Here is a 23820-nt window from a genome sequence, read left to right on the forward strand (position 1 = left end):
CTGTGGAAATGGGGTGCCTGGCTTCCCTTTGAAGTTGGGGGTGGGATATTTTTACACAGGGTAAGTGAAACTTAAAAAGGAAGCCTCCACAGCAACATCTAAAAAAAGAACTTTCTCAGAAGAACCCGAATTACATCTTGTGACCACCACAAAGCAACTTTGCAGACAACGCAATGCACTGCAGCCCTGTTTCTTCACCTACAGCCAAGAATGACATTATTATCATTGTTACCAACTTCAACAAATTACAAAGTCACACCCATAAGCACTGATCACAAAGTGCAGCAGACCAACAGCTGTGCTTACAGGTAAACAGAAATGTGCAGAATATCTAGAAAAAACTACCAGTCCTGGCCAACATTTCAGCCAGCTGTGTTCTGCAATGCAAGTGGACTCCTTGGAAGCTAAGATGCAGCCCCCCACGCTTCTTGCTCCATCCCACAGATCTGTGCTACCAGTTATATTTTCCTTCTGTGAAGCTTTAGGAGTCAGCTAGAGCAGCCAAAACAAACTGCCCCTGTTCTGAATACAAAGGTTCACAGTGCTTACAGGCATTTTATATACACAGTAATAGTCCTCTTCAGGACATTTCCAGTTTCTTAAGAGGCCCAGGTGGTAAACATGAATTACTGAAACTCAACAGAGAATGCCTGATAATTATACTAACCTTGAGGGAAAAATGCTCTGGAACAGACCGGTTACAGGAAGGCCATAAAACTTGCCTCCCTCTGACTAAGAGGGAGAAAATGGGCAGTTGATAATGATAAATAACAGCTTTTCCATCAGCAAGTGTTCCTTACCTCTGCCCCAGGCAGGTACCGACTTTGCTTTCCCTCCACGTACATGTGCCAACAAAAAGCTCATATGCCTTCATTAAAACATGCCCTACTACACAGACTGAATTCTACAAACCACACAAGCACAGGTACAACTGTAAAGGAATTATTACTTTTGGGGACTGAATTGCCTTCATAACACCAGTGAGGCAGCCCCCGATTTTCCTGCTAATCTGCCACGCTCCTTCACTGTAGTCAGCTTCTGTCTTTCCACAGGAGCAGATTTTCACGTGCAGTCAAAAGGAAATTAAAATGTTGCAGCTGCAGTAAAAACATTGCAAAATTTTTGAGAGCTGAAAAACTTGGCTTGAAACTCTCAGAATTGACAGCAAGATCCTTAGGGCTGTAATCCCAAACAGCTGGAATCATCCTGTTTAATACAAAAAGGCAGTGATTGCATCTTGCCTACTTTATGAAAATACCACCAGTTTGTTAGGCATCTTCCCCTTAGCTACTTTACCCTGTGAGACCTGGCTAATTTGTAGTCCTCCCCTCCAGTTACACTAACTGCTCTTTGTCCCTTTCCAGCTGAAGGGGAAAGACAAGTGTTTGTTACAACTGAAACAGCCGAGAATGCAGCAGAAATGACAAACAGGTCCTTCCTAGGTGTTTTCGTAATGATATGGAAAACTTTCACTTCCCAGAGGCAGCAGGTAAGAATGGGCAGGTACACACTTCCAAATTTTGCAGCCTGATCTCGTTTCTATTTGTTACTCAGTATCCCTGCAACAAGGCTTGTGAGGGCAGTCCTGCAGATCAAATGCAATGAATATACTCGTCTCCCTACCAGCTTTGCAGAGGCTGGCAAACCACCACCACAGTAAACCATAAAATATAGCAGGAAGGTAACAAGTGATAATATTCATACCTTAACAGCTGGCCCACTGGTACAGATCACAGTTCCCACTGGGGCTTTCCAAAAGCTTTTGATAAATAACGATAAAAATGATGCAGCAGCAAACTTAGCTGATGCTTTTGGTACCATGTGTAAAAGAGTGGCTGGATACTGAGCCATGTAAACGTTACCAGAGTTTTAATAACATAGGGAGTCTAACACTAACCAAACACAAAATAGCTGAGAAGAAACAAATTTGTGAGAAGTGTGCTTGCTGCCCTTCTCCAATGCAAAGCACCATAACTGGTGACAATTCTTCTGTACTGTAACATGGTGTACAATTTCACATATCCCTTTATATTAAAACGTATCTAAATTATTTTATGTGTGCATTTTACCAAGTACTTGTCTGAAAATCATTCTGTTAAACTCTAAAACTCGTAAAAACTAATACACCAACTCACACAAATGAATAAATAAGACTCTTCCTAATTGTTAGGAGTACTTTCTACTTCTTATAGGCCCTACCTTCACACACACCTCTCCTGAAAACATGAAAAACATCAGGGCTAAGAACCACCAAGTTCAGCCCTGCTGCCCAAGCAGCACCTTGCTGCTGCTTTGAGTCAGTACCATGCTGTGGGAGCAGAGGACTGCTCTGAGAGCATCTGGAAACGGTGCTTTCATTTTTGAGGTTCAACACAAAATGGTTACTGAAAAAGTTATAACTGAGATGCAATCTCAACAACAATAAAACCAGCAAAGAACAGTCACAACCATTTTTCTAAGGAAATTTTCCCTTGGGAAAAGCAGCATAAAACCTGCAATTTCAGACTGATTTGACACAGCTCTCAGCACCTGCACAGACCACCCTAGGTTCCATTCCCTCCCCACAAGACAGATGCTTGCCTTGCTGTTTCTAGCAGAACACTGACAAAGAGAAGACTCTGGTAATAACCTGTGTTGTTCCAATTTCCATTGAAAATCAACTGAGCAATACTGGAATTTCCTGTGTAATAGAAATCCCATTTTTTATCTTCTTTTCTGTCAAATCATAGAATCACAGGGTTGGAAACGACCTACAAAATCATCCAGTCCAACCGTCTCCTCATCACCATTGCCACTACAAGCACTAAACCATATCATGCAGCATGTCATCCAGACACCTCTTGAACACTGGCAGGGACGGCAACTCCACCACCTCCCTGGGCAGCCATTCCAGTGCCTGACCACTCTCTGAGAGAAATAGTTCTTCCTTATGTCTAATCTAAACCTCCGCTGGTACAACTTGGGGCCGTTACCCTGTGTCCTGCTCGTTGCCTGGGCGAAGAGGCCAAATCCCTCTTCATCACAGCCTCCCTTCAGGAGGTTGTAGAGTGCAATGAGGTCTCCCCTGAGCCTCCTCTTCTCCAGAATGAACAATCCCAGCTCAAAGAGAAAAGCTGGACTCACAGAGCACTGAGGAAAGACCAGATCCAAATTTACAATCTTCCCAAACTACAGGTCCCAGAACCAGATTAGTTTGGTAGCCCCCACCCATGTTCAAACAGAGGTGATGATCACAGAAGACTTCTTTTTCTCCACCATGCATGTGACATTACCTTTTGATACTGGTCTCGTACTCAGTCCTCTGTTTGCTCAGTTCTGTCTTTAGCTCTACCACCAAGCTCTGTAAGGCCCTAGAGCATCTGACAGAGTCTCTGGAAGCTGGAGCTAGGTTGCTCTGCTCACTGCTGCTGCTGCAGGCTTCTAACCTGTCGATGCTGTTCTCCAGATCTGCAGTCTTGATCTCACTCTGAGACAGTGAGCCCTGAGTCATCCACTCAGTTTGGAGAGAGCTTAAAACCGAGGAGTCACTGGCCCGACAGGCTGGGCAGCTGCTGACCGAGTCCACCACGGAGATCTCACACGATGACGTAGACCACGTGGTGCTGCCCATACTGTGTGTGCTGAGGGAGAGGCTGGACGAAGGGACATTGTCATAAGTAGAAAGTCTCTGAGAAGAACAAGAGTCTTTAACTCGTTCCCCAGAGGCTGTCCGGCGGTGGCCTCGGAGAGAGTACAGTCCATTCATCAGCCAGTTTCCACTGGAGGAGAGGTTGGGGATATCTAGGGATGAGCTGCCCAGCTTTGGGCTCACAGACCGTGATCCCTGCTGGCGGAAGGAGTATTTCCACGGGGGCAGCGTCTGTACTCTTTTGCTGGGGCTGGTGGCAGGCTGAGCCAACTTGCTGCTGTGCTCTGGAGGGGCGTTTTTCAATACAGGTCCAGGCGTGGTCTCCAGTGCCACAGCATTGTCAGAAGGCAGTTCAGCAGGGCTGGGAAAATTGCTTTCTGACCTGCTGTCCTCTCCATCCTCCTCAGAGATCCACTCCACAGTGTTGCGTGGACGCACGGGTCTGATTTCCAGTTGGCTCCCTGGCACATCTGCCTGAGGAACAGCAAAGATTCTCCCCTGTTCACTTATCAGCACCGTCATCAGGTGCTGAACCAGTGAGGTGCCTGTGGGAGAAAACAAAGGCAAGGATTCCATGAGACCATGGAAGGCCTGATGTTCCCTGTCTGTGAGGTGCCCTGTGAGCTCCCTGTGGGGCAGGTGTGCGGGCACCATGCCCTGCAGCAGGACAGTACAGACCTCTGGGCCTTTCTATACAGGACTGCAAGAGGTAGGAATTGCTCCCACTGCTGGAGATGAAGAATAGGAATGACACAGGCATGTCTGCCTGCTTAATGCAGCTGACTAGCATAGCACAAACGGTCAGTAGTAACTATTAATAAATTAGCCTGCTTAAGGACTTTTGAGGATGACAGAGGAGGGAGATACATGAAAAAACAGGGCATTTCTGTGCCACACTGGCATGGGGCTCAGAGCCAGCATCAACTTCACTTTAGCAAGTGCAGCTCTACAGGACAGCACAGTTCTGTACAGAGATGCATGCTGGATTCTCAGTACACCAATGTGTCAGCTAGCATGGAGCATCTTTCCGTCCAGCTTCCAAAACTAGCAGGCTTCCACTGACTTGAGTATCTACATTATGCCAAAATTCAGTCTTAGCAGGCCCAGAGCTAGTGTTTACAAAAGCACCAGAAATTTCAGCCTAGGCCTTCTGCTGAACTCTATAGAGAAACTTGCCAAGAGTATGACATCTGTATGACAGATGCGGCTGCGCACAAGGGGAAAGAGATACTTCTTGTACCATCAGTCTATTTGTAGAATGCTCTTTGCTTACAATTCTAGTAAAATGTTCAGCATTTTGAAATGAAACAGTACTCATTAGGAAACATGTTGAAATACAGTCCATGGTGGAAATGAGATTTCAAATATATGCTGGAGAGTCCCAGATAAATGCAGCTTCCCAGATACAAAGTGAAAGCAACAAGAACTTCTGACTGACAGGTGTTTCCAATCATTAAGAAGGACCCAAAGGAAAACATTAAATTTTAAGGTAGAACACAGCATAGATCACAGCCTAAAGCAACCATGTGTATGTTCTTTACAATAGGACAGCAAAACAAAAAACAGGTGTTGCAGGAACATAGGTACCAGTAAATGTTATAAAGTGAAATATAAGTTGCCATAGGGGCTACTCTACTGGAACAAAGTTTCCCCCAAAGAATCACAAATGCAGCTGTAGACAGCAGCTAGCAGATTCGCAAGGTGACCAACCTGATTAAAAGAGAGCTTCTCACAACATTTAAACAAAGTAGAAAGTATACAGGGAGTGCAGGCAGTGTACTGACAACTATGTAAGTCCACAGAATGAGTTGTTACTGCTTTTCAGTAGGGTTCAGTAGACCATTAGAGACCAAAATACCACTTATCAAACCTAATACAAAGTATTTTCCACAAAAGAGAAAAGCCTTAAAAAGAGCAAATATGCAATTAATGCTAGGTTTACTTATCATCTGAAATAGAGAATAAGACTAATACCCAGGGTTCTATGATAAGGACTTGAATATAATCATGAGTCTTGGCCTGATAGCAAGAAGTACAACTAACCTCACCTATAACATGTATTTAACTTCTGTGAGGAGTTCAGCTGTCCCCACTTTTAGACTGCTAATAACCCAGCATCTGTTCCTGCACTTGCTGACTCACATGGAGATGGATAATTTTCAGATTTTTATACATGCTTCAGGAGAAAGAAGCATTCATGCCTGCAAGCAAGACCTAAGTGCACTGAGGTCCATCGTTAGTTATTCTGTTTCACCTTTTCTCATCTCACTTGTGGCATTTTAACTTATTTCCTAAAGCAAAGACCCATTCTCAAGGAGTACAGAAGTAACTACTGAGTGTAAGAGCTTTTTTCAGTCACAGATCTATTTTTTTCATTCTTTCAAAATTTTTTAAAACAGTCTATGCCTTTCCATCATTAGGTTTCCTCCTTCTCTGGAGTTCTCTTTTCCTGCAGTCCAGCACAAACAGGATACAATGAGCAAGCAAATTCAGTAAAACTTGAGTAGAATAGTCTGGTTTTCTACTTTATCCCAAGCCTTGCAGATAAAAGTTGTCATCTCAAAAGAACACACTTAACAGCAAATGTACCCAAAGCAGCTCCATAATTAGTTAGGGCCTAGTAACATTACTTCTACTAGAGGTTTGGGTTGTTTTGGTTTGTTTTTTTTTCAACTCAGGAAATATATATATGCAAACATCTGATATATGGCTGGAATAATTTTTTTTAAATGTACAAACATCCAAAATTAACAGTGATCTTTGACTTGTTACTCAATTCTGTGAAGTTCTGACCCACACACAGTCTGCTTGCAAGACGGCATGTCTAAGACACATAAGTATAACCTCTGTAGCACAGTAAGAACTGCAGTACCTCTTTCATTGTAGTTTGAATGCCCTAAATACACCCAAATGCAGTAACGCTAAACAGCAGTAGTTTGATACTTGAACATGGAACTGAAGAACTTTTGACCTTTCATTTTAACAGTAAGTGTGAGAAACGTTCTCAACAGCTGAAAGGGCATAGAAGGGCAGAGGCATCTCCATGTTGTAGAAAAGAGACATTCCCAGACCAGTGGCAAGTGGGATAGCAGTGGCCAGACTGGTACATCCACTCACAGGCACTGATGAAATGGATTGTCTGACTTGTTGCTGACTGTGCATTCAGTGATACAACGTGCAGTACTTCTCATCATCTTCCTGCAGCTCCAAAATACAAATGCTGTGTTATCTCACAAGAGGAGTACCTACCTTCCATCATGGTCACTGGATCTTCCATTTTGGGTCGTAATATATTTGGTCCAAACACTGTAGCTAGGTTCTGAACACTCATCTTGTTAACGCTGGAGTGAGCCTGAACTTCATCAAGGAACCTTGAAAAGCCCCCCCAGAAAAATCATAGGAGAGAAATAAGTCAGTCACTTCTCAGACTGTAGGCATGCTGAGCAGAAAGTTTTGCACTGTGTTTATATAGCCTGGGATCCAAAATGCTCCTACAGACTAAATGCAGCTTAGATATTCAAACTCAATCCCAGATCCCTTGTATGAACAAGAGAAGGCAGAATATCTTCTGCCAAAGGTACTTCTACTGCAAATACAGATTTTCTGGGAAATTTCCATTTACATGGAGTGGTTTCTGCCAGTTTTCACTTACAGATAGAGGTAAAAAAAAAAAAAAAAGACATTTCACTGATCCTCGCGTCCTAGAATTAAGCAGCCTGTGGGAAGAGCTTTATTTCTTGAATCTGACAAAACACAGATAAAGAGTTTCTTACGAATGCATCAACTGGGCAGACATCAACACACGGAAAAGACTTTATGTGAGCCAAAGATAGCACATGAAGAAATGCAGACAGACTGGCTATCTGTATGCATATGCTGGAAATCAACAGAATGTTTCTAAAAATTATATGTTTTGCAATTTGGAATAGCCTCAGTAGGAGCTACAGTAGGTTGTAAGATACACTGAAACAGCTTGTAATTGGTCTCGTTACAAAAAGGACAATATGACATGAATACCCAGAGGAGCAGGAAACAGGTCTCAGGGACCTCAGAGTTGAACAGTCTCACTCTGCCTGTAATCTGTTTTTAATGAACTGCTGTTCATTCTGGGGTGATCTGAGCAGTTTTAGCAGTCAAAACATTTCCTCCTCGCACTGTACTACTCAGTTGGCAAACTTCTGAAAGCTTCTACTTGCAGCCTGACTTTCATAGGCACTCCTATTGTTTAAGAGGCTTTCAGTGTGCTGAGACCCAAGAACTGTTTTCTTCCCTAAGTCAGAACTAAAATCGACTTTAGTTTCTTCAATTCTTCACTTAGAAACATGTGTGATTATATTCTCTTCCATATTCTCCCTTTATGTTTTGTAATACTCAAGACACCAAACTACAGAAATACACAGTGAGGCACAATACATTTTTCAAAGCATTCAAAAGTACATTTCAAAAATGCTGTCCATCTGTACCCTTGGGAAGGATTGTCATCTCCTGAGTAAGGCATGGGCTTCACGTCAGTCAGCATTTGTGTCTACTGCCTGTTGCAGACGTGCAAAGGACTTTACCACAGAGATCACAATAGGACAAAGTGAATTACATTGTATTAAGGCAAACATTCTGTTCCAGCTCCCAGACGATTCCTTCCCACTTGGAACAATCAGCAGAGAGACAGCAGGAGAAAAGGCCACAGAACCCCTGGCACTCCAAGCCATTCCCAACCCCACTTCCAAATCACAGCTGAGGCCAGACTGGCCTCTATCATAACTCTATCTGCTACTCAGCTTGAGTTACAAATCCTCCTGCTGTGCAATGCCTGGAACTACTACCTTTCTTTATTGGTCTTTAAGTGCTTCTGAAACAAACAGTACAACCTAGCAGCATCATTGATGCTTGCTGTCAAGGCTGTGGATGACAGCAATTTGCTTGGCTGCACATCCACCTATACATACTTTACAGGATCAGCATGTTATGTCTAAGCGGTGACTGAACATTCAAACTTTCAGAGTGAATTATTTGTATATAAGATTGAATCTCACAAAATGTAGTGACTTTTCCAAGTGTTAATTAATTTCACTTACTTGCATATGTACTTCAGGAGATTGTAGTTGGCTTGGGGCAAATTCTTTACCTGTTTAACCAGTTCCTGAGTACCCTGAGGGACAAGAAAAACAAGAAAGGAGGACTATTAATATAAATGATGCAAAGCAGACATGACTCTCAGTGCTATAAAATGCTCTTTTCTGAGTCAAACCTGTGAATCAACAAATGATAGCACAAGGAAGTTTTGTAGACAGTATCATCCTTCATTGTTCCTTGCCTCTCAGGTAGAAGGCAAACACTGGTCCCAGTAAGAGAGATCCACTACACACCATACATTGGCACGAGATAGAGTGAGAAAGCAGCTCTCTATAGGAGTGATGATGGCCCAGCAAGCAGAGGTGCCCACCCAGAGGAACATCATTACTGGGATCTTTCCCCAGACAAACAAAAAACAAACAAAAAAAAAAACAACCAAACAAACAAACAAAAAAACATTTTTTCCTTTAAAATTCTAAAAGACAGAGAAAGAAAATAAACCAAAAAATAGCTGGGCTGTCCATCTACAACAAAAGGAAAACCAGAAAACCACCCCCTCTGCAAACCACCAAGTCAGCATGCTTATTCCCCAAACACCAAGAAAAGTTTTTGTCCAAGACAAAATGGCTGCAGAATTCCTGAAGTCAAATCACGGACTGAAATACTGAAACCCCCACATCCAGAACTTGATTTAGTGTTCTAAATTGGTGCAAATCCTTTCGTAAGCTTAATGGTTAAATGTATAAACCTTTATCTAGGGAAGCCTGCTGGTCTTCAGTCTGCTCATGGGTATACCAGTATAAGTGGACCAGCAAATATGGCTTTCCAGCACCCTGCTTATTCAAAACTTCAGAGGCTCTAAGCGTACCATAAACAGGGTGCAGCAATGCCAAACTGAGCAGAGGAGAATTTTTCTTTAAGAAGCTGACAACATTCCAGTTCAGATACCTCCTTTTTAATTACTTCCATTTGCAGTCATTCTGAGCTGTGACATACTTCCTCATAAACCTTCTGTCTTTACATTAATATGTAAGATGAGAGATCTGCCTGACAAATGACTTAAAACCCCGAAGCTACTTAAATCATCTTACGAAAATCTCTGACTCAGAAGGCTATTGTCCTGCTGCAGTCCCACCATCATTTACTCGTTCCTTTCAATGCTGCAGTTACTCTGAAGGTTTGCTCATTTTTTGGGACTACCATCCCTGTGTGAAGAGAGATATCCAAACACATCTGTGAAGAGTGATAGCTGTTAACTAACGAGGGAGGACTGCTAGAGAAGTTTCAGAATTGCTGGTTCCAAGCCAGATAACTGCATTTGGACATTCATTTCCAGCTTTCCTCCATTTTGTAATGAATGTCAGGGAGGAGATTCTGTTGGGCAGCCTCCTGCAAGATCTTCATGAGTCCTCTGCTCCAGATGGGTCTGAAAGATCCAGAAAGCAGTCTGTATTCCTGCTTCCATCCTTAATGTCCTGAAAGCAAACAATTTTTTCTTCTGAATTTGCCAGTAAACAAAAAGAGTCGAACTAATAAAAAACCAAACTTTAAAAAAAGCAGTAAGTCTTTTTTAATTCCTCCAGGTAAAAATCACGCCTGTTAACAGTGACAACAATGGAGACTCCAATAAAAGAGCAGTCTCTTGAAAACCTCAAACATCTTTCTTGAACTTCTGAAGACATTTGAATCAAGGAAAGCTGCTATTGATGTGAAGGTTAAAGTCAGTTTTTCAGGTCATCCGGCTTTCAAGTGAGGTGTTTGAACTAGATACAGGTGAGCTAACAAACCTCTCGAGTTTTGCTCTGTAACCCAATTTATTTCAAATACAGAAATCAGAATGACATTTGGCACTGTGTTTCAAGTGCTCTGAATTAAAATGTCACAGCTTCACTGGATGCAGGAGAGGGCTTTGTAACATGCAGGCAGCTGGAAGTATGATCTAAAGGTACAAGCCCTATGAAAGAAAAAAAGGCTGTAGATATTTATCATCCATGCTCTGTCACAAGGAATCACAAATGTGGGATTACAATGAGAGCATCTTTTAGATTCATTCTGGTACAAACAATTCTCAGGTTTGAAAAGAGAAAAAAAAAAAAAAAAAAAAAAAAGAAAGCTTCCATTTTTGTGCCCACCAACCTGACCAGCAAATGCCAGGAAGCCGAGTTGGTGAAACCACGATAAAGCAATAAGGAAAATGTGAGCTGGAAACTGCTGCAGTGTTACCAGCTAACACAGTACAGGTCGTGGTGTATGGCTGCAGCCAAGCAAGCAGTAGAGGCACTGTGCTGCCATTCACCATGATGGTACTCTGCAGTATAACTCTTAACTCCTTAAAGAATGCTGCCTTATTTACCACAGATACATGCTTTTCCAAGGAGGGGTCCTATAACCAAAAATTTTGCAATGTGTGTAAGAGATCAGTGCTAACAGGGCTAGTTCTGGTCTAGACGGGCTAGAAAACTGGCAGCACTTCAAATGTTCACCCAAATTCAGTTCCTTCTAAAATCCCAAAGCCAGTGGCTTAGTCTACCAAATTACTGAGGGCATCTCTAGAGTTCAGTCATCAGGGAAGCTAAAACACTGCCACATCAGCTCAGACTCAGATGAGTTTTTTAAGATTTGAAGATCTTTCATCATTATCTCCTCCTCACAACCAACTGGGATCAGAATCCAATCTTTTAATGCTGCAGTGCCGCTGAGATACCTGGAGGCCTCAGCACAGCTCAAAGGCTTAATTAAGTTTCTGTTTGCATTCCAGCACCAAAGTTTAGCTGGGTGATGAATGAACATGAACAGCAACGAATGAAAAATGGATGCCTGGGACAATGCTGGGGTATTTTTTCTGATACAAACGGAGATTAGGCCAAGCTAAGGTCATGATAGTTCCTATCTATGTTCACAGTGTAGCAGTATGAAGTGCCAACTCTTTTATCCAAATTGCTATTTTGCTTTAAGTAATTCTGGTTTTATTTGGGGAGGTTACAACTAAAGAAAATCATAATTGAGTCTAAATGTCTCATTCAAAACTTCCGTATGCAAAATTAGAACAAAACATTTCTTCAAACAATGGTTTGAATTTTGTTTCAAGGTGTGTATATATATATATATATATATATATATATATATTTAATTATTATTATTTTCAAAATGAAACATTTGACTTTGAAATTCTCTGAATTTCAATGAAACCCAATTTTTCAGCAGGGGGACTTTCCATGTGGGAGGCAAGGCAAGCCCTACAGGCGGGTATGACTGTGCTCCTTCTGCTCCACGTGCTACTGTGCACGTACAGCCCCTCCGCCCTCAGTGCATGCACTCCACCTTCCAAAAAAAAAACAAAGTAAACAGCCCTTGTTGAGGTTCCAGATTTTCCTGACCAAAGGAATGGTTGTTTACTGCTGCGATTTTAATGAGACAACACTGTGCTATCAGCAGTACTGTATTTTCTAAGCTTGCATTTCAGCTATCTGGTCCTCCTCATCTCCTTTCTAATCCAAAGAGAACAATGCTTTCACTACAACTCATTTCAGCCTGGCCTTGCTCCCACAAAACTTACACAGATGCTGCTTCCCAAACTGCTGCAACCTGTGTAGGCAAAATCAGGCAAAATACAAAACTACATCATTAATAAGCTGAGCAATGCTATACAATTATGTTTGCCCAACTTGGCACTGCCTCTACTCTTGTGCAATAGTGCTTAATGGATTCAAAACTTTCCAGTGTGCACTCTGTATGACCAAAATGAAACCAGCTCCACTGCCTTAGGAATGCTGCTGTTTCTCACGAGATCAGCCTTTCTCCTGTCTGTTACATAGCACCCTGCAGCAATGACTGTATCGGCCATTAATATACAAGCAAGTTTTGGAGCCAGTAGACACATACATGTACCATTTAAGAGACAACACTAGTGCACTGACACACTGATGCAGCTGTGTCCAGGACACAAATGCATATCAGAGTGCAGTGTTATACTGCGTCATGCACAGATACCAGAGATAATTGCTTCCTCAGAGCTGGCTAGAGAATGGATTGTGTGTGTACAGACAGTACCAAACGCCTTCTGCCCTTAATACCCCCCTTATATATTATCAGATATGCTGCATTTGATGCATGCAAACAAGCATCTTTTTATGGGCATCATCAAGGACTCAATCTTCCCAAAGCCACTTCAACTAAAGGTGAACCAGGAGGCTCTCAGCAAAGAACAGCTGTTACAGTCCCCACTAGAGACAGAGATGTAAGAATACCCCTGAGGCCACACACAGAAAAGGACAGAAACGTGGCTGCGACTTACAAGCCCTCAGGTCTTCGCTTCTTTAGCTGACGTAAATAATAAGGCTTACAACTCTAAACCTCCCTTTAGAAGGCAGCACAGTTCCATCCACATTAGACCAGATTCAACGTGCCCTTGCAGTCAGCAAAGAGCTCAGACATCACCACACAGGGAGCAATATGGATAGAACAGATCAATCAACCATATTGTAAACTACCTTTGCAAGAACTGAATCAAAATTTCCACGATTGCCACAGACTTGAGGTTTCTCTGAGGAAACCAAATGGAAGAACTGAAGGTTCTGGAAAAGTATTCATAGCTTTACTTCTGCCATTTTAGGGTAGTGTTGTACTGTGTTCTTTTATATTGTCTATCTTCTAAGAAATACAAAGACCATCACATCAGTCAACATCTCATTCAACAACTCTGGAAGGCAAAATATGCTGTTCCCATATATGACATTGAAAACACAGTAAAGGAGAGTAACTTCATAAAACTTGCTAATGAGTCAACAGCAAAGCTGGAAAAGGAACCCAGATCTCGCACCTCGCACCTCTTTCTGATTATGCTATAAAACACCACTGTTCAGTTGAGAGAAGCACTAGGCTACAAGACTGACTTCAAAATAGCTTCTGCTTCAAGCGGGAGCCTGTGATACTTATGCCAGTTCATAGCTTCAGGAAAATTCAGGGGGAGATTCCCAGGAACTCCACTGATTTTAAATTAGGACTGAAGAGTGATGAGAAGGAAGCTGTATTGCACTGGGTCTTGGAAACAACCCTCAAGGTAAAAGGAGGCAGATTAGAATGACCACTGACCTCTCCCTCATCTTTTGAGAGTAGCTGTCCACAAGAAAGAAAGTCTTCGTATTTGGCAAAGGGGATGACAGGCTCTGGCAGCTCTCGGAGGTAAAGCTTCAGGAGGGACGCCACAGTGTGAACATCCGTGTTGCTGTAATACAGAAGAAGGAAGGAAATTTAGACACCCACACTACCTTAAAGCCTGATGCCTTCAGGCAGGGTGGATCAAAGTCCCTCTTAGGGACAAGGGAGGTACACAAAGTGGAATCATTCTGCTACACGACTGTATGAAGCATTACGGTCTACATGGGGACAAGGAAAATCTCCCCTCTGTGAAAATAAGAATGCATCTCAAGCAACGTGAGCAGTGAAGGGATGCTCCTGCTCAAGATAGAGTGGTGCTGTGGTTCCTCAGTCAGCATGGTCAGGAAGGTGTGCAATGCAGAACACAGTGACCACACAGTTCTGACAACAAATCTCTGCACCCTCATACAATCAAACAATCTCTGATCCTCTAACTGATATTCTACCACTGCAGGGTCTTCTTTTCCCTCTTTTCTATCCTTTACTTTCAATTAGGGGCTGAGGTATCAAATGCCATGATGAAGATGCACCTGCTCTTCCCTTTACATTACCTATCCCATTTCTGGTTTGTGACAGTGCCTCGTTCCAAGTTTCCTACTGTACAGCTCTGTTTATCTTTGCAAATGCTAGAAATCTCAACAGTTTGTGTTACCAGCTCTCCACTTCCCACCACAGCCATGACAGTCCTTAGAGAATTCTGAGAAAAACACATCAGTAAACAACGCAGCCTCAAATTCTCACTTCTTTAAAAGCTGCATCTCTTCTCTTTAGGATGTTTTTAAACAGTGTTTTGAAGTGTAATGAACTCTACCAAATATTTTGCAGCTGCAGCAGACCAGTGCAAGGACAAAATACATAAGGACTTGTACTTCTATTTTTATTCTGTTCTGATAAGAGCATTGGATTCAATTCTCTTAAGGAACATCCATCCCTGTTATTTTACTGAAGCTTGACAGTAATTTCTGAACTGTTGGGAAAGGAGAAAAATACACAGGCATGCATACTGACTGATACTAGAAACATAACTTGTAAAACTTCTGATTTTTCTTTTTGAAAATTGGAAAAATTACCAGAATGAGCTGCCAGTAGTTTAATAAGTACCAACATTTGACCACTTGCTACTAATTTTGCTATTTCTACTCAATAACTCTATCAAAGCTGAGAATATCAGAGTTTTCTTCAGTTGATTACAAATACTTTGCAAATGATGTCAATAACCTCAATTCTTTTTGTATGAGGTTTCAGGCATGAATGGTGGATATGATTATCACTCAGCAGCAGAGCCCACACATTACAAGGGACTTCAGGTCCCCTGGTGGGAATTTATTGTTACACCAGCATGGCCAGATGAAATCCAGCCAAAATGTCAGTGACACAGATATGTGATAGGAGCAGACTGCTGTAGGTGCTTCCAACTGCAACACCTGGCTTTTCATTAAATACCTACATATGCATTTAAAACTCAGACTGAAAACCCAAGCTTTTTAAAAGTAAATATTTTAATTATCAATCATTAGAGATCTATCATTGGGCAGGTAGGCTTTAGCTTTTGGAAGATCAAGCAATGTTGAGTTCATTGCAGAATCAAACTGCACTGCCTGCAACCGAAAAGAAGGAGAAAAAAAAATGTATTCCTTCACTGCACCTGATTTGCAGTGAAAATTTGCAGAAAATATTTGCTGCTGCTTAGTTATTCTAGGCCATATACAGACAGTTACAGAGAGAGAATTACGCTTACTAGGAGAAGTGTTTCACTCAGCCATGATGGAATTGTTTCTCCTTTTCTGTGAGTGCTGATACAAAAGATCAGAGAGCAGGGCCTGCAAGCTGCAGCAGTCACAGTGGCTGCAAGGGGAAGGTAGGGCAGAAAGCCAACAGCTGAGGAACCCTCAATGGTCACACTGCTCAGATGCTACCACGCTTGCTTCCTCTATGCTAATTCTATGCTGAAAATTGAGTTGTTCCATTTCAGATCAACCCAAATGACAGGCATCCCTTCATGGAGATCTTCATTGCCTCTGTTAAAGGTGACACTTCTCACTGATCTATTTTACTATTGCAAATGCCTATGGAAATAAAGGTGCCTTCTGCTTTCAGTATGATAGGAGGAGGCTTTTCTTGTCTTTCAGCAATTAAGTTAGAATAGATTAGAAGAAGGTAAGACATGAAAGTGAGACTGTTGGTCCTAATTTATTCCATGTGTAGATACTCCTATTCCCAGATAAGTGTTTTCCAAAACAACTCTGTTCACTTCACTTCCACATGAATTTAGACAATTCTAACTCTGAACCAGAGCATCAGGACGTTTAGTTAAAAAACAAAAGATTTTAAGAAAAGATGAAGTGAGACAGTTTGAGGGTTTCAACTTTTTTTTCATGAAAATATCTCAACACTTCCATTTAGGGAGAAAATACAGACTGTGGTTAAGAATCAAAGAGAGAAGGATTGGTGGCCTGGGAAGCAGAGGGGAGGGAAGAATTGGAAGAATGTTCACAATAAACTCAAAGGATATTCTTCCCAGAATGAGTGCAAACCCAATGCTATCATGCAGGAGAGCAGTACTACTTCCTGCAGCAGTAGTTTGGTACAGCACTGGCAATGTCAAGATTGGCTGCAAATCCACAAGGAAATGATTCCCTGAGTTAATATGCTGACATACCAGAAACTGCCAGTGCCACCTGGGAAATCTGTCCTAGGGAGTTTTGGCAAGAAATGGACCCTGGTCTCCAAGTGAAGATCTCCGATCTGATCCCACTCCTGGACGTGTCATAGATCTGTGCAATGTCCAAATCTATGCAACGCCCTTGGATCCAAGCACTACTAAAGTTCCAGTACTCTTCCAGAGTCAAGGCAAAATTCTCAAAGGGCTCTTTAGGTCAGCACAATGCTAACCATCATTCTGGGTAGCATGTGTGCACATGAGAGAGGGAAAGAAAGGGCAGTTACGGAGGATGGACAGAATATGGCTGCAAGGGCCTGAGAGCATCCACCCTCCTGATTATTTGACTGGGCTCACAGCCAAGGTAGAGATAGTGCGGCTGAGAGATGTCCTATTCCCTGGCTGAACTTAGAGCTCTTCCTGTGGCAGCCAACAGCCCCTCAGCCATGACTGACTGGCCACGCACCCTGTTATCCGGACCAAGACACTGACTTAAGGATGAAATTCAAAGTCTCATAGGGTGGCTTTGGGTTAGAAGGGACTTCATGGATCATCAAGCTCTACTTCCCAGCCTGACCTTGGACATCATCACTATCACTATAGACTTGCCTGCTGATCATGAGACTGTGCCTGAGCTTCAGTGCTCTCTCTGCATCTGCCTTGAGTACCTGGCTCAGGTATGATGGGAGTGGGCTCTCGGTGCTTGTTAATGCTCTTGCTCCTGAGTCACCTTCTCTTGCAGAACTACTGGCTGTCACTGGTCCCTGACACTGGCATAGATACTAAGACCAAAAGGCAGCTACCTTTTTTCTGTACCACACAGGGAGTGATTGCATCAACATATTTACAGAGGGAATTAAAATGGGAAATGGTCATTTTTCTTTTGGAAACATCTGACTTAAGTTTTACAGAAAAATCAAAACAGAACACAGGTGTCCCTACAATATATTCAACTTTGAAATAAATGTTTCTCCTCAGATGCTGAAATTCTCGACCAAAAAGGAATTCCTTTTGGCCTAGAATTCTGTGGTCAGAAAATATTTGGCTATGACATGCTGATCAACTCCATACACATAAAACAGCCAGGGAAAGATGTGCAAAATCTTGGTGACTATTCCGAAACCTGGTGACAATGAATGGGTAAGAATTGAGATTTTTCCCCTGGGCAGATTCACTACGGAGCAAGAGATAAATGCAACATCTAAAAGAAGTAAGACACTACTGTCCTGTGTATTTTTATGGTGAGATCCCACCAACTGCTGAGTAGGCTATACCCACACCTAGCATTGGCTTTCAAGATGTGCTTATACTCAGCTCAATTTCTCTCCCTGCTCAAGCACTGAACCAAATGTAGGCCTCAACACTCAAAACCATGCAGGAGAAAGGCCCAGCTACTCTCTGAATGAAGACAATGTGTAATTAAGATAGCCACCGTCAGGCTGCTCCTGCCAGACTTCACATGCCACAAGTAAAACAATCTGAATTTCTGATGTCAACTCACCTGTCAAAGAGTGGCTTCTCTCCACAGTCAAAAGAATCCTGCAAATCTTTGACAAGGTTGGCTTGCCCAGGCATCCGAAAGAGTCCCTCCTCTGTGAGTCCTCGCTCCCGAATAAAATCCACACACTGTTCCACCAGCAGTGGGGCTAACCGCTGCCCATACTTCCTCTCGTACTGCACAGTGTCCTCCAATCGCTGTCCAAAGATCCCTGCCAAAAGAGAGCAAGAGAGACATTTGGGTGTTAGCTGCAACTCTTCGCGAGCTATTGCTCAGGGTGAATAATGAAGGAAATTATTTTGTAGGGACTGGATGCACTAAGGTCCAGTTTTTAAACAGACTCTGAAGAATAAAAGGGTTTTAAAAAACAAGTACAATTACATGCCAAGTGTGATTGGTTTTTTTCTGCTTAAGAGTCCTTTAAACTACCCTTTGCCCTAAGATGGTATATACCTCTATATACACAAGGAAAGTAGAGCTGAGATTATGCTTATAGTTATCTATAGCTGTGCTGAACCTGAGTTAAGTAATTACATTTCCATTGCATCTTCAGTCTTAAGAATGCCAAAACAGAGGCATGGGCCACAATGCTTTTCTACATGTACACACCACTCACACAGTTATTGCTTAGTAGTTTGCAGCTGCCCAGCCTAACAGGTAGCACACCCCTGCAAGAAGATGCCAGCATGTTGGAATGTAGTTGTCCACATCAAAAGTGGCTTATGTGAGTGAAACTGCTTTCACTCTCCACCTACTGTAAGCTCTGGGTTTCTATTTATTTTCCTTTAATTAAAATTAACAAGTGAAAATTAGAAAAATGAAACACAGGTATGCACGAAATCATCGCTTTTCCTACTAAAACGTCTTACTTCCTGCACTTTGGAAGTATAAAAGCATCAGATACTCTAAAAGCAGGCTGGCCATAGGTAGTTATTAGGTCAGATCTACTGCAGACTTGTATCAGCAAGTATGAAAGCACTGGCTCACTCTTTGATGAAACTGGAGTTCCTGGACAATGCCAGCTGCCGAATGCCACTACTCGGGTCACATCTTTTTGACAACACAGGCTGTAAGATCCAGAAGTTCAATCCCTGCCACTAAGAAATAACTCCATCTAAAAGGACAGCCTGTGAGTCATGCTCTGAAATCCCACTTCTAGCACCCTACAAGGTATGGAGGAGTCAAGGAAGACAGCAAACAAATTAATCTCATTCTGGAGATTAGGTATTTAGAAAGTGTGAGAATTCCAAGATTTACCCAGTTTCAGACAGGAAATTCTACTCAAACATTGCTCAAAGCAACCGGTAAATTTACACTGATATCAACAAGGAGCTTTAGATCATGCACTTAGCACTCAGTCATACATATCTGAAAAAAAAACCATCAGAATCCAACACCAAAGTTACTCTGTCCACAAACAGCAGCCAAGTAGTGTTTAGTGATGAATGCATGTGAATATATCACATTTCTTTTGGTCATTTTGGTCATTTTTAGGGCTCTCCTTCCCTTCCTACTAAAGAACTTATTTCCCATTTTTATTTTAGTGCTATACTCGTGGCAGGCTGATAACTCACAGCAGAAGTTTCCTTGCCACCATTCGCTATCCTCCAAGGGACATCTGATATCAAATTGTACCTTCATTCTGAATTCAGTCCAACCCTGCTGAATCCTTGGTGAAATAAAATCTAGCACAGTGACAGAAAAAATCTAGACATCAGTGTTAACTCCCTGAATGAAACGTACAAAAAGGATCCTGAAGCCCATTTTCCATTCCCCGAGAAACTGTTACACGTCAGAATACAGAAACTTTTCTTACACTCCAGCCTGCACAACTGCACTGCATAATCAGAGATGGAGGGCCATGAAGAATCTTGAAGGAAATTCCCTCCTTATCCTAGCAGGAGAGCATGCCCTGAAGCATGGGTGCGACTTATGTTTGTCACTGTAAATATTGTTTCTCTTTCAAAGTAAAGGTTTTACTGGTTGTTATTTCTAATTTGTTCATGAGTTTTCACAGAGCTATCCCTGAAATTATATTCTAGAAGGAATCTCTTCCTCATTTTGCACAGGTTGCTTTGTAATCTCATCATGTTGCCATAACAGTGTAAAGCCAAGCAGCAAAGCAGCACAGCAGAACTGCTTGTGTACTTGGTGCTCACCACTATCAAAGGGTTTCCAGAACTCTTACAGATGCTGAGTACCCAAGGAAGAACAACATTCTCAACCTAGTTTATCCTGTAATATCTGGATCCAGTAATATCCAAATCATGGCTGAGAAAGTAAAGTCTCCAAGGCTTGCTCATCTTGGCCTCTGTCATTCTCAACAACGTGTATCACTGCACACAGAATAATCCAGGCAAAAGGAGCTGCAAGGTACAGTGCAGAGCCCTCCTCTATGAAATCTGAGCAGGAGCACACAACCTCTCTAACCTCCTTTGTGCTATTCTGCTGGTGAACATTTTTCCCCCTTCCCCTGAACTGTGTATTTGATCCTGGGCTACAGGCTGCCTTCAGTCAAAAGGTCCTTCAGCTTTAGTTACAGCAAGTTCAGTCCAGGCCCCAACTTGCATATCTACCAAAAAAAAAAAAAAAAAAAAAAAAATCACCAAAAAAATAACTCCATATCCTATCATCAATCTCTGAGCCAGGCTTCTTCCCACCAAACCCATCTATTTTCTCAAAATGATACATGAAATTCACTCTTTTAGATGCAGGACACACAGCCGCAGGGAGCTCAGGCTATGTAGATGGCACGGCAATTGAAGAACAGCAGCCTTGCTTTTCCAAATCTCCTCCTCCTAGCTGACTGACCGCCTTGCTTCTTTCTAAAGAGTGTGTCTAGAGAAAGACTGGGAAATAGGCAAATGCTCTGCACTCCCCAGATATAGAGTACAGTCAGCAGTTTTCCAAAAACCCCATGTTCCGGTGTTCTAGACTGATCCAGAGCAAGGACAGAGGCCATGTCAGACACTCATATGCAAGCATATGCATAGAACTACTGCATGTGTGATCTCCACTTGCAGCATGAAGCTTTTCCTGCTTTCTCCTAGTTTTGTCTGGCCTGCAGTCAGTGACATGCCCTCATAGTTCGGTCAGTTGTTGCTGAGGTGCTGAGAAAAGACCCTCAAGCCACTGCCAGGATGAAAGACTTCTCCCAGCCCAGCTCTTCTGGTTGCCTCCCACCTTGGTTTGGTAAGCTCATTTCAGTCCAACTCCGATTGCAAACCTATATTTTCTCTTTTTCTCATCCCATACTTTTTCAGGGAAGTGCTAGAAAAAGTCCCCCAGGCATTGCCCAGATGAAGTATTTCTCCCAAGTCAAGTTTGTTGGTAATTCCAACTTCTCTTTTGCAGCCCCTGTTAACACTGCAGCCCTGCACTTTCTTGCTGTCCTGATGCTACTTATATTTATTTACTTATTTATTTTACCACACCACAGACAAGGACCCCTGAGTCACTGTGCAGAGAAAGATTGCTCCCAGGCAATATCTCTTGGTAGGAAGACTATTATGGTTAGGGTTGAGAGAGAGAGAAAGCATAGAACTGCAGTTAGAATAGGGCTGAAAAGAGGCAGCCAAAAGCAAACAGGGATGCCAGGCTTGGAATAAATCACTCATCTTTGCCATGGCTGCAGAGCTTGTCCATGGCTTAGAAGTGCAAATTATGGTTAGGGTTCAGAGAAGGAGCCAGCTTTCTTTGGATTGCGGCTGGAATGGGACTTCCAAAAGCAAGTTGGAGCTGCTGACAGTCAGGGGCTTGCAGAAATTTTTCTTCCAGGCATCTGCTGGGGGGCCTTAACAAATCTCCCCTTGGGAAAATTATCATTAGGGTTCTCACAACCGTACTAGCATGGCACGTGTTACATTCACTTACTTCGGTCTCCTAGGGCTAAAAAGGGCAGACTGAGGAGGTGGTGTCCTGTTAACTCTATAAATCATCTCACTTCAGCTAGGTCTCAGAAAGGTTTGTAAAACTTAGTTAAATACGCCTGAAAGAAGCAGATAAGAGCATTGCTGGTCTGGACAGGGGCTGCCCTGCTTTGCAAGGAAAAACTAATGTGGAACCAATTGCACACAGCCTCATCTGCTGGCTCCTCAAGGCACAGGCCTGGTTTTAATAACTGGGGCTACAGCTCAGATGGAACTTGGCAGTTCTTCACTCCATCTGATGAGCCTGCTGGAAGACATTAAAGTCTCTCTTCATTCAGAAGAAAGGGAGCCAGTGCCATCCGGTCACACTCCCAGACAGGGATAGGCTAGAAATAAAGCCAAAAGCTACTGGCAACCCAAGGGTTAACCTTCCTTGTTGTATCCTTATCTATAGCTAGGCCCTTTTGTTTGGTTTGAAAGCAGGAAAAAGAAAAAAAAAAAAGAAAAAAAAAAAAAAAAGCAAAGCAGCATGGTTGGGACCACATCCTGAATTTCAGAAAGATTCAAGAGATACTAAAGAAAAAATGGGCTAAAGAATTTCTTTCCTCTACTCCAACAAGCTGCCTCTGTTCTTCAGAGATTTAGGTGGCTCTTTGTGGAAAAAGCAATCCAGGAACGATGTGCTAAGACACAGACAGTCTTTCTGTCCTGGCCTGAATAGCTCACCCACCAGCTCCAGGCATACAAAGCCTATACATTCAGCTACGCTGTCTGGACATGCTGTGGGCAGGAAAATATATGCTCCCTGCTTCATTTTTTTCTCATCAGAGCTCTGATTTCAACCAAAACAAACTAAAGAAAGTGATAATAAAGTCAGTGCTCGAATGGATTTTCTTTGCAGAGAGGACTGAGGACTCTATACGTGCTTAAAGAGGGAAAAGTCCAGACACACCTACATCAGCTGTAGGCACAGGTTAGTACACACATGCTAAAAGATGTACAGGAAGATAATTAGGCACACACCTGGATGCTGCTATATAGCCTGCACACCCGCGCACGCATGTGGTGCCTCACAGACAGCAGTTTGTGGATATAAAGATTGTGTACGTGCTCACCTGCACAGGTAAGCTTCTGCTTTTACCTTCCCACACTCATGCTTAGGCTGCCATTTATCTGTCCCCTCTCACACATGAAAACACTGCGAAAAAACCATGGGCGGACATTCAGAAGTGCATAGGCTTTCCCAACAAAAAGCACACACAAACCTGTAGCTCTTCCTGCCCTCCCCTGGCCCACCCAAGCGCATGCGGCATGAATTACTGCAGCACGACTGAAAGCAGAGCTCCACGCCAGGCACTGGGAGCAGCCCCCAAAAGATAGCTCCTAACTACTAACCGTCCAGGCAGACAGAGCATGCAAAAGCAGAGGAAAGAAAAGGAAACAACAGATAATCAGGAAGCAACATAAATGTGACTAAATAACTTGCCCAAGGTCACACAAACGAGTCTGTGGCTGAACTCAGCATCTTCTAACCTCATTCCCCACAAAGATCAGCCTCCGTGTACTGGGACACAGTCACTCTCATCCATGTATATCCATTTAACCATTCCATGTAAAAATAAGCACAACTATTTCCCCGTGAAATCAAATACTAGCTTGGCATCCAGTAGTATTTTTGGCCACAGCTTGGGTCCTTCCCACTCCTTCCTCTTTGTAAGGACAGCTGCTTTACTGAGACATTCAGCCTCTGTCTGAGTCTAAGCTCAAATATCTGCTTTACATCCAGGAAAAGAAAACCATAACAAATCTAAACTCTACAAAATCATCTCATACCTCTTGTTCTTGTGCAGCACTCTGCTACATGACAGGCGCTGAGCTTCAAGCAGAAACCAGGCAGTGTCAGACAGCAGGAGCGGCAGAGAAAGAAAGTCCTGACTTC

At 42.7% G+C, this 23820-nt stretch overlaps 1 protein-coding gene across 11 annotated transcripts in view; it reads right to left on the reverse strand.

Annotated features, from left to right (window-relative positions):
• Positions 1-23820, reverse strand: part of ARHGAP22 (Rho GTPase activating protein 22) — a 153740-nt gene that overhangs the window by 8194 nt on the left and 121726 nt on the right. For all 11 annotated transcript variants that reach the window (XM_048946114.1, XM_048946109.1, XM_048946110.1 and 8 more), the window contains 5 exons: positions 18016-18223; positions 13790-13922; positions 8701-8774; positions 6878-6999; positions 3273-4173 (listed from right to left, as the gene is read on the reverse strand). In XM_048946114.1, coding sequence (XP_048802071.1) covers positions 3273-4173; positions 6878-6999; positions 8701-8774; positions 13790-13922; positions 18016-18223 — 1438 coding nt within the window. The remainder of the gene's footprint in view (positions 1-3272; positions 4174-6877; positions 7000-8700; positions 8775-13789; positions 13923-18015; positions 18224-23820) is intronic.

The sequence above is a fragment of the Lagopus muta genome, chromosome 5 (genome assembly GCF_023343835.1).
Source record: "Lagopus muta isolate bLagMut1 chromosome 5, bLagMut1 primary, whole genome shotgun sequence".
Taxonomy (NCBI): Eukaryota; Metazoa; Chordata; class Aves; order Galliformes; family Phasianidae; genus Lagopus; species Lagopus muta.